The 11,946-nt window shown below is 43.0% G+C and overlaps 1 protein-coding gene across 1 annotated transcript; it reads left to right on the plus strand.

The window, feature by feature from the left end:
* The first annotated feature begins 2,754 nt into the window (after positions 1 to 2,754).
* Positions 2,755 to 11,508, plus strand: LOC132210802 (methyltransferase-like protein 27). Its single transcript, XM_059653230.1, has 5 exons — positions 2,755 to 2,913; positions 3,746 to 3,874; positions 8,953 to 9,091; positions 9,383 to 9,475; positions 11,213 to 11,508. The coding sequence occupies exons 1-5, from the start codon at positions 2,857 to 2,859 to the stop codon at positions 11,362 to 11,364; spliced, it is 570 nt and encodes a 189-aa protein (XP_059509213.1). The 5' UTR covers positions 2,755 to 2,856; the 3' UTR covers positions 11,365 to 11,508.
* Positions 11,509 to 11,946: the final 438 nt, after the last annotated feature.

The raw sequence follows: 11,946 nt of genomic DNA on the forward strand, positions 1-11,946 counted from the left end.
GAGACAGATAGTAATGATGGAGGATTGTTCTTCGGACTGGAGGCCAGTCACTAGCGTTGTTCCACGGGGATGGGTTCTGGGTCCCCTTCAGTTTGTCATTTGTAAAAATGATTTGAAAGAGAATATAGAAGGCATAGTTCGTAAGTTTGCAGATGACACCAAAATAGGTGGCATAGTAGACAGTGAAGAAGATTTTCTAAGGTTATAAAGGGATCTTGATCAAATGAATCAATGGGCTGATAAATGGCAGATGGAGTTCAATCTGGATTGAAGGATTTTGCATTTTGGAAGAACAAACAAAGGTAGGACATATACAATTAATGGTGCAATGTTGTAGAACAGAGGGACCTAGAGATTCAGGTATGTAATGCTTTAAAGTTTGCATCACATGTAGAAAGGGTGGTTAAAAAGGCATTTAGCACGCTTGCCTTCACTGCTCAGTCCTTTCTGTATAGGAGTTGGGAAGTAATGTTGACGTTATACAGGATATTGGTATGGTCTCTTCCAGAGTACTATGTCCACTTCTGATTGCCCAGTTATTAGAAGGATATTATTAAGTCGGAGAGATTTCAGAAGAGAGTTACCAGGAGTTACAAAGAAAGGCTGGATAGGCAGGAATTGTTTTCCCTAACGAGTAGAAGTTTGAGAGGTGACCTTATAGAGTTTATAAAATCATGAGGAGTTTAGTTAGGGTTAATGGTAGGTGTCTTTTTCCTAGAATGGGGGACTTAAAGACCGGGGGACCCATTTTCAAGGTGAGAGGAGAGAGATTTAAAAAATACATGAGGAGCAATTTTTTTCATTGTTGAGGGTGGCTCACATCTGAAATGAACTTCCTGAGGAAGTGGTGGATGTGGGTACAATTGCAACATTAAAAACACATTTGGATAAGTATGTGAATAAGAACGGTTTGGAGGGATATGCACCAGGAACAAGTGGGTGGCACTAGTCTAATCTGGGATTACATTCAGCATGGACTGTTTGAACTGAACAGTTTGTTTCCATGCTGTATGAGTCTGTGACAGAAGTCCTCAGTCAAGCCAAGAGAGCCACCCTTCAGTCAAAAGGTCACAAGACAACCATTGGCCACCTCCATTTGAAGGTGAGTTGACATTCATTCTTAGAACAAGACATCCTATTTTCCCAAGTACTGTGTTGATAAGAGGGTAGTGTGACACACAATAAACCATTACTTACATCAGTGGAAAGCCAGTAAGTACAATAAGACAGCTAAATAGGTTCTCCTGCTACACAAAGAACACTGGACAATGAATGTCTTTTGTCCCCTGCCTCCAAGTTCTCAGATGTTCACATCAATGCCGACCTTACCAGCAATGCCCATATCCTGTGAAATAATAAAACAATTAGGTTTTAAAATGCAGCCACTGTTGTAATGTATGAAACGCAGTATACAATTTACTCACTGCAAACTCCCATAAAAAGCAAGATGATAACCACAGGATACCATATTGTGACATGAATAAAGGGCTACATATTGGCCAAGATTCCTTGAATAAGTCTTGTTCTCCTTCAAAAAAGTGACTTGGGATCAATTACATCTGTCGAACGGGGTGACTGGGCCTCTGTTTGATGTCACATCTCAATGATGGTATTCTGACAGCGCAGCTCTCTCCGAGCATTGCTCTAGGCTGTCAGCCTTGATAATGTACTCTAACCCTGTAGTAGGATTGTGATGCAGAAAAACAAACACAAACAGCTGAGTTACATCTGACAGGAATTGGGTGGGAGGTGATGGTCCTGTAGTATTGTCGCACAACGACGAAGCCTGAGATTTAAGTCATGTTCTGGTGTAAAACAAAACAAGTGTGAATGTTGGAAATCGGTTACTCATCAATGGATTCAGTTACAGATTGTAACTAGCCAGTCAGCACATTCCTAGAACGTGTGCCATTGTCTCTTTGTTGGGAGACTGTGTCAGTTGTGTACGGGTTTACACTGAGGGTGTACGAATATAAGGAGCAGGTGATACCTTTCTGTTCACAGCAACGTGACCATTTCACTCTGTTTGGCTATGTTTAAATTTTAAAGCATTTTCTGAAAGTGGTACAGTGCATAGTTATTACAGGATGAATGGAACTATACCACTTCAATTTCTGTGCTTGTACGCTCTCTCATTCCAATCCCTCCGATTTGGAATGAAAGGAATGTATTTGAAATATTTTGCTCTAACGCCTTTTCATTGCTTCATTCTATAGAAACCATAACCACTCTCCCCTATATCAAAGACATTTCCGAAATGACTGCCAGACTACTCGGACCTCTTGGCATCAGGGTAGCCCACAAACCCACCAACACACTAAAACAACAGCTAATGAACTTGAAAGACCCTATACAGACAACAAATAAAACGAACGTCATCTACAAAATACCTTGCAAGAACTGTGACAAACACTACATTGGACAAACTGGCAGGAAGCTAGCCACCGGGATACATGAACATCAACTAGCCACAAAACGACATGACCCACTATCGCTCGTATCCTTACACACAGATAAGGAAGGACACCACTTTGATTGGGACAACACATCCATCCTAGGACAAGCCAAACAGAGACATGCACAAGAATTCCTAGAAGCATGGCATTCCAACCGGAATTCCATCAACAAACACATTGACTTGGAGCCAATCTACCATCCCCTGAGAAAAAGAACAGGAAATGACATCACCAACCCAAGGAAACCTAACCAGATAAATAGAAAGCGGGACATAACACCAGCGCTTCGTCGGAGGCTCACTGATGATGTTACCTAGAATGGTGACGAAACGTCTGAAAACTAACCTTCCAGCTCAGCGAGCAAACTCACATCCAGAATCTCCTCACTTTATACAGCAACATGGAACCGAAAGAAAAAGTGAATTTTTATGACTCTTGGGCTCAGGACTATGAGCAGGTAGGACCTGTCACTCTCTCGCTTTACTACCCACAGAACTGTATTTATCATTTCACATCAAATGTTAATGAGAAGATTTAGTTTGATTGTAGGTGAATTGTCACCCAAAGCAAATCTTTCTCCATTACATGGCATTTTCTTTTATTCCTTCATGGGACCAATTGTGGCTATTTTTGTGGAGTCATCACCCAGAGCAACCAGATAAATTTGCCCTCCATCATGTTGTAATTTTGCCTGAATTCATTTTACTTCAGTGGCAAAGTGGAAAGTTACGCTTTGCTGGAAGGCACCTGGACTATTTTCTCCAGATTATTTGATGAAATAATGAGTTTCCCATCTCAATGGTGATGGTGATTATTATACTGATGTAGCAGATGCTATTCTATAACCAGGAAAGAAAGATGTTAAAAACATCAAGAAAACATTCTCTTTCTGCTTTTGAATTACACTTTCCACATTTGCTTTTGCACTCACGAAGCGTAACGCCATCATTTTATTTTGATGCTGCCCAATGCAATGAGTAATCTTCCCCTCACTATCTACAATGTACAGTCAGTGATGTTACGAAAATGATTGCTCAATCCAAAACATTTCATGGGAATTTTTGTTTTAGATAATTGTCAGGGTTGGGCCAAACAACAGGATATTCTCCAGCTGTTGATTCAGTGAGTGAGATGTGAGACTGTTTATCTGCGCTGTTACAATAGATGCTTCTCCCAGTCAAACACCTGCTTCAGAGTAAAGTCCCAGTCACTCTGTCTTTCAAGATGCAGACAAGACAGACCGTCTTCAGTGGGCAGAGTGTATAACTGAAATCTCTTTCTACTCTTAGCACATGAGTGTGATGGAATACCAGGCTCCCAGGTTCGGTGTGGAGACTCTGGACTCTGTATACCTCGGAGATCAGGACATTGCTCTGGTCCTGGATGTTCCTTGTGGGACGGGGCTAGTGACTGAAGGGGTAAGAGACGCTGCAAGTATAAGTGAATACCACAGAGATAAATGGAAAAAAAAACAGTTCAAACTGCTTTCACAATTCATCACTCTGTGCAACATCTAGATACATCAAATGTATCCAGAATGTGTATGCTTCCTTTAGTGATGATGTGGAGGTGCCAGTGTTGGACTGGGGTGGACAGGGTCAGAAATCACATGACACCAGGTTGTAATCCAACAGGTTTGTTTGAAACCATAAACTTTCTAAGCGCTGCTCCTTCATCAGGTAAAGTGCCAGTGGCGTCAAGAATCAATTTTTCACAAAATTTGATTAATTATTCAAACGGTCTGGTTAGGAACCATTGTGATTAATTTTGAAGAACTTTGAACTGTGTTGGGAAAACGGAAGTAGGGATTTGATTGGGCTGTCTTCCCCAGTGTTGTAACATTATTGCCGGTGTGGGTGGGTGATGAGGTACTGATGAATGGCTAACGATATTGACAACTTCCCCACAAATATGATAAAGTCTTCCAACAAAGGTTACAGCTTATTTCAGGACAAAATATCCTTTGATCGGAGCTTTGATTGGTGATTCTCCTCGCAATGGGCCAGGCTGAAGTGAGCTTTCCAAATTTACCCAGGTCAAAGAAATGTTTGTAACTCTTATCCAAAATAAACCTGCAAACTGTTAGCCGCTCCTATGGGATATTTGTATTGGAATTAATTTGGCACATCCGTTAGGCATTGACCACTAACACAATGGGGAGAATTTTCTGGTTTTGACCATAGGTACTTCCTATCTGGAGACTGGTTAGCTCAGTGGGATGGTTGACTGGTTTCTGATACAGACAGCCACTAACAGAATGTGTCTAATCCCTGTACTGGCTGAGGTTACCATGAAGGGCTGTCCTCCACAACCTCTCCTCTTACCTGAGGCATACGACCCTCAACTTAAATCACCATTAGTCATCTCTCTATAATGAGAGAGTGGCACTATGATGAAGTTACCCCTCGTTTACTGCCCATCACCACATGAGGGACAGAACAGATCCAAACCATGCCAACTGGAGCACGTACCCATAAAGAAGCTGCTTAGCTATTCATACATTTAAATTATTGCAGAAACATCAATTATCATGGAATAGGCCAGAACAGAAGGAGGCCATATAGCTCATTGACCCTGGAGTAGTTCTATCAAAGAGCAACATGTTCTAGTCTCCCTAGCTCTTTTCTCATGAATTCTGACCTAAGTAATTTTCTAAAATGTAGAAGGTATCATTGATGTCAGAATGTGATGACCTCTGGAAGACTTCCCAGCTCTAGTTTCCCACAGGGCATTCAAGTTAAAGATGATAATCGTAACTGAACAAACAGGTTTGCTCCCCTGTGGGGCTTTCGTGGCAAACCGTCATTTCCAAGGTAAATTTAATCTCTGATGCAAGCCGTGAGCTACTAAACATAAAGTATTTGTTTTCCCAAATCCTCACACTGGGGTTTGAACTTACACAGCTGAGTTTTCCAGGCTCACTTGGAGCTTTTAGAATGGCTGGTTGAGGAACCTCATTGGTTGGGAATCAAAAAGTGATTTTTCCCACAGTGGGGCTTACATTTATTTATGAATCAGTGCTTGACACCCTGCATGCAAAGTGACTTCAATATTCTCTATTATTTCTATTCCTGCCTCTGTATGTGTGTGCTGTGGCAGCTTCTGCAGCTAAGCTGGTGGAAACTTACTACCTGTTTTGTTGACTTGCCACAGACAACTTTGGCAGAGGTCATTTGGTAGCGGGGAGCCTGTCCATGGGGTTTTCGTACACGTGTGTGGGTTCATCCTCTTTGATCAGACGGAAGAATTTGGATTCCTGACAAAGCAGAGATGGTGTAGCAGAACATCTCTCGAGTGTCTTGAGAGGACAATTCTTGGCCGTCTTTCTGTTGCTTCTCCTCCCTACTGGTTCAAAATGACATCTTCGTCTGCCCTTGAGGGGCTGGAGACACTAAATCGACGTCAAGATCCTTCAACCTCCTCTTAGAGAACCATTGGATGAATGTATCCATGACTTAGCTGATGGAGTTAAGGCCCAAGTACATACTGATGGTTCTTCTGGATCTGAATCTCCACAGTGGGCATTACCCTGTCCATGTAGATAACCACACGCTTGTACATCAGACTCGCAATATCAGACAGAGCTTTGGCAAACTCCTTTGCCGTTCACCCCAGTATCTGCATGATCTCTGCCCTCTCTGTCACTGCTCCTCTGCTGGTCTCTTCATTTCCTTTAGCTCATTAACGGCCAAGTACAGACACTGTGCTGTGGCCTCAGCACGGTATCTACTCTTCAGCAGTTCTCAAACTGTCAGATTGCTTTACCGTTACTTCTCCCTACAGCTATGGGCCTGTGTCAGTGCTGTCCTCACCAAAATGTGACCCAGCCCTGCTGTAGATCCAGAGCGCACCCAGGTCTCTGCACTTGAGGGGAGTGGCAAGGATAGCCTTGACGGTGCTTCCTCTGTGGATCCTGGCTGTTTATTACTGAACATGTATTGTCTGGGTATGTGGGAGTGGTACACTTCCTCATTTTTGCACTGGAGCGCGGGCGGGAGTCAGAGACTGCAGTGAAAAGCTGGAAGATTTGTTGATGTCATGAGGCACCACCCTTACCCAAGGTTCTATTAAAATGTCATTGCTTGTTGTGCAGTGCCAGATTCAAGACTTTCTCGCTGGATGGTTGACAGTGTGCACACAGTAGCATGAGGCATTGAGTAAACTGTGATACCTTGCAGACCTCAAAACATAATTTATTCTCATGAGGGACTACATTTGGTCATGCCTCTGGGCACCCATGGGTACTGAGTGCTCCAGCCTCCATTATCCAACCTGCTTTGATGACACAGGGCAGCCTTCTGTTCCCGTCGCATGGAATGAGGATCTACTCTTGTTCATGAACTCATTTTTGGAAGGTGTCTCTGCATTTTGCTGGCTCTGTGATATGTTGGGGTCGGAGGGTTTCGTCGGCAAAGCTTTGTTCTTGCCTCTGGGCTGCAGAGAGTGAAGTGGCAGCTGGGTGCCCTTTAAATCCACAGCCTAGAAGTTGGAAATTGCCAAGTGCCTGTGAAGAGCACAACTTCCAGCCTGCCTGATAATGAAATTTAGAGTTTTGCCCATGAGTACATAGATAATGAGCTCAAGGAATGCAATTGATAAAAAAAAACCTGCCCTCAACCCAAACAGAGATCTCTCCCATGTTTCAGACCTATTTCCGCATTTAAAGTCAGAATGGATTTCATTTTGCTTTGTATTCATTCATGGAATATTGGCATCGCAGCATTTATTGTCCATTGCTAGCAGCCCTCAAAAAAGCAGTGGTGAACTGCTCACAATATCTGCAAGTTAAACTATAATTTTACTCAGTTTAGATTTTTTGGACACAAAACAGGTATAAATTCGTAGGTGGATGAACTTGTATTCCCATTCTGATACTCTTTCCTCTAACATTTAAGATGGCAGCAGGGTAAGATGCTCTAGTCAGAGCTCCTCTGCTTGCCAGTTCCCTTTCCTTCTCCTTTCTTTCTGCGTGTAGCACAGCAGCAGAAGATCCAGCGCGAGCCAGAATACCGAGCACGGGCCAGCGGATCGAGTGCGGGCCTGAGGATGCAGCGTGGACCAAAGGATCCAGTGCAGGCCGGAGGATCGAGCCGTGGCCAGAGGATCAAGAGCTGGCCGAAGGATCCAGTGCTGGCCGGAGTCGGTGTCGGTTTGGCCGGCTCAGCAGTGAGACTGAGCCAGTGAGGGGGGGCAATGGTCTCGGTTCCTCCTGGGCTCCCATTCCTGGCAATCGATTTGGCAGCGAGAGCGGGCCTTTCTCACCACCAGTGTGTCCTGGCATTGGGAGTGGCAGTGTCGGTGGTGGCGCAGTTCTTCCAGCATTGTGGGCAGTGGCGGTGGAGCTCTTCCCGGTGACTAGAGGCAGTGATGGTGGTGGTGACAGTGAAAGCGATGGCTCCTCCAGGCAGCACTCATGGACTGGCCTGGACTCCAGGCTGGAGCTGGGCCCAGGTGCCTGCACTGTAACTGAGCGTTCCGGGCACATTTGTGGAGACGGGACTTTGGAGTTTGAGATCTGGACTCTGTTCCCCTTTTACCTTTTTGACACTTAGTTCTGCTTTTGTAACCAAGATGGCATAAGAGAATGGTGACTGCACTTTTCACTGTACTCATGTCTTCCTAAACGTAGTACATGTGACAATAAAATCTCAGCCTAAAAAACTCATTCTCGCAGAGAAACTGGTCAAGCGTCATAACTCTCATTCTAACAGCTTGTTATAATACAATTATACAATGGTATCTTGTCAGAAATATGGATTTGACTGAGAAATACGTAAAACAAACTAGGTAGAACATCCATATGCTATTAATTAAATTGGTAAGGATGAGGTCAACCTTTTGTTGGTTCCCTCATACCCTGCAAGGGAAAAGCATACTTGACCTCATCCTTACCAGTCTAAGGCTTTACCTCTCTAACTCTATAGTTTTATATCACGTCAAGTTGCATTTTATTAGATTACGTATTGCACCTTTTGATAGCTTTTGCCAAATTGAAATATGTTGTTTGTGAACTTATCATAAAATTTTAAAGTGAGCAAATAATATTTATACAGATAGTAGGAACAGCTGATGCTGGAGAATCTGAGATGACACGGTGTGAAGCTGGATGAACGCCGCGGGCCAGGCAGCGTCAGAGGAGCAGGAAAGTTTGACGTTTCGGGTCGAGAAGGTGAAGAAGGGTCTCAACCCGAAACGTCAAACTTTCATCCTCCTCTGATGCTGCTTGGCCTGCTGTGTTCATCCAGCTTCACACCGTGTCATCTCAAATAATATTTATGGTTGTTTCTGTTACAGCAGAACCAAAACCTAACTTACACATCTTTAAGTAGACAGAACAGATCCCATCATTAAAAATCCATCTCCGAATCACACCATGGAGCCTCACATTGGGTGGCTCCTCACAATCAAGCTTCATAAAATCCCCAGGGGACAACTAGAGTAGACTATCAGCCATTGGCGGGATTACAAATAATGTGGAAAAATCTCTTTTCTTCAGCTGCAGAAGCTGGGATTCAAAAATTTCCTTGGGATAGAAGGCAGCAAACGAATGTTGCAAATAGCTGAATCCAGAGGTCTATATCAGAGACTGACACAACACATGGTAACTACAGATAACCCACTGCCAGTACAACCAGGTAAGTATCTGCGTCTCCCTTATCGAACTAGTGCTCATGGAGCCCAGGGAACAGGGTCCACTGTTCTGTCAATCATCCGAAGTTTGGTTCCTTTGTGGAGTTCGTCCAAATATTTCAGAGATCTTCAGTGAGTTTCTCCACTGGTGAAGCAGTGGGATCTTCAATCTGACTGACTGGGTTTAAAGGGAAACTCGATTCATTTCTCTTTAAGTTTTCCTCTCAGTTTGTTTGATGCGATGTGTTTGCCTGTGCAGAGTCTAATCAGGCTGTTTGTTGATTGAATTATTGTAGATTCCTATGATATAGTGATGATTGTCGGTGGACTGGCTCAACAACATCTGCCCTGGGAAATCCTTCCCGAAATGCTGAGAGTCACCAAATCAGGTGAGCAGAAAGGTCCATCACTATCCGACCAGTCGGCCCATCTTTGTGGTACTGCACAGGGAAGTACCACTCAAACAAGATGGCTGCCACAAAGTGAAAGCATTAGTGGTGGGGTGGGGAAGCATGATTCTCAAGAATCCTCTGCTGACACAGGAACAGGTAAACAGAAAGCAGAGTTGCAGGATGAGTAATTGTGACGATTGGCCAACAGGTAAGGTTCCCCAATTTGTTACAGTTTCAAAGGGGAGGAGATAGTCTGTATGCAGCCATGACTCCAGTGACATAGCCTTCTGCCAGCCCAGTCAGCAGAACCGTTAATCCAGTTACATTGTTATTCCAGAGAACCAGGTAATGCTATGAGGATCTCGATGCAAATCCTGGCATGGCTGATGCTGGAATTTGAATTCAATAAAAAATTTGGTATGCGGAGTCTAATGGTGGTGATATTACCATTGCTGACTGTCAGGGAAAACTCATCTGATTCACTAATATCCGCCAGGGAAGGAAACTGCTGTCCTTAATTGGTCTGGTCTATCTGTTACTGTATAGGGATGGGCAATAAATCCTGCCCTAAACATGAGACGTACATCCTGTGAATGAATTTAAAAACTATGCCAAATCATTTCAGTCCAAGGTGAGGAGAGATGAACTGACTCCTTGTATTATTTCACCTGTTTCCTCAGTCAGTTGTAAAGTCATTAATTTAAAAATAATCCTTCTCTTGTGGATACCTTTCTCCCAGATCAAATGAAGTTATGCTTTAAAAGGAACTTATTGAACCAGACTTTCTTGATTTAACAGTAGACTGAAGTTATTATCTACTGAATGCAAGAAATAATAACACAAAACACAGATGCACAGATAAAGAGTGAAAGATGAGTCCAACAAAATGTGAGAAAAGAGAAATGGATCCATCATTGAGCTGTTTGTGAAGGGTAGATAGTAGAATGTTGCATTCGTTACTTGGGACGGTACCTGGTGCTGTCATGTTGGCAGTTGATCCGATCATTTGGTGATTCTTGGCTTTAGAGGATGTTGAAATTCTTTTGTTCTGATTCCTTTTCATACTGGGTGGATGGTAACACCCAGCATGAAAGAGTGCTGTTTTTTTGGCTTTGATTGCCTGCAGCTTTGGGATATTTTAACGGCTGCTCTCTCGCTCTGACCTTCACAGCAAATTAGTCCAAACTAGTACATAGGTCATTGATGTACAGGCACCAAGGGTTTAAACCCAATTTTGTATATTTCTGGAGGGTACAACACAAACATGTCTGCAGGAGATGGCTTCCTGTTGAGAATGGGGTCAGTAGTCAGTATCTCATTATCCTGCCGTTTTAGTTTTTCTGTTTGACATTTCCCTGACTCTGTACAAGTGTGATATTCCACGGGTTCACACAGTTCTCTGCCAGACGTTCACTGAATCTACATTTGCAGTCAGCTTTTCGCTCTGCCATGTCCTCATTTAAAAATGCATGTATTGCAATAGAAAGCTTCATGTGTCCATTACGACTTTCGGATTCCAATATTTCATCATGATACAAACATATTGTGCACCACCTTCAAAATCATATTCTTTGTGGACCGAGGGCAAATTATCCGGAAGTACGAGCTGTTCTAATATCCTGAGCCTGCTGCACTGCGAGCTGATTGTGCAGTATAACTGTATTCTTGAGAATTGCTTGTCTTACCAATGCTTGTAACACATGGAGCTCTCTGATATGTTCATCTGTCTTGCAGGTGGTTTTATTTGCTTCACAATGAGAGCTGAGGCGAGTGATCACAGGCGTAACGTGCTGACTTCAATCCAAGAGCTGGTGACCAAAGGGCTGTGGGGGAAGGTTGTCAAACGATACGTGGAGAAGTGGCAGAAGAGTATGCTGATGGTGTAGTGGCTGTTTACAGGAAGCAATAATGATTAATGTTGGTTATCATCAATCCCTGGATATTCTGGGAGCATCACATTTTAAAAATATTAACTGAATGTATTGAATGTGAAAACGAATCAGCCCAAACTCTCCAAATACAAATAAACCAGTGAGTGACCTTCACTTTCCTTGTCTCTTTGCTCTTCAGATTTATTTGAAAACACAAGAGTTTGGAGCCTCGCTCCTTTTTCAGGTGTTAGTGACAGAGGTAGTGTCAGACTCAGAATGTATAAGTAAAAGATCAAACGGTCACGTAACTGATGAGAATGTATTAAGCAATCCTAAGATGCTGTTAAATCTTTAATCAGTCAGAAGGTTTTAATTGATTAATATATGTATGTAAATCCCTGAACTCCTTACAACTCATTGCCCTGAGAAAACTAAAAGTTTTATCAGTGTAAAGAAGCAATGACATTTTAGGTCAGACAAAGCATGTTAGGTGTGAGGCAATGTTTAGAATCTGGTTGTATTTTGGTTTGGACTCAGACTGATTTAATTCTAAAATAGTAATTTAAAAAACGCCACATTGACTGAATGTCTGTAAAT

Source organism: Stegostoma tigrinum, chromosome 21, assembly GCF_030684315.1.
Source record: "Stegostoma tigrinum isolate sSteTig4 chromosome 21, sSteTig4.hap1, whole genome shotgun sequence".
NCBI classification, from domain to species: Eukaryota; Metazoa; Chordata; class Chondrichthyes; order Orectolobiformes; family Stegostomatidae; genus Stegostoma; species Stegostoma tigrinum.

Coding starts and splice junctions, on each gene's coding strand:
- LOC132210802 (XM_059653230.1), top strand. CDS start 2,857: ATGGAACCGAAAGAAAAAGTGAATTTTTATGACTCTTGGGCTCAGGAC. Junction 3,875..8,952: donor CGGGGCTAGTGACTGAAGGG/GTAAGAGACGCT, acceptor TCTTTTCTTCAG/CTGCAGAAGCTGGGATTCAA. Junction 9,092..9,382: donor CCCACTGCCAGTACAACCAG/GTAAGTATCTGC, acceptor GAATTATTGTAG/ATTCCTATGATATAGTGATG.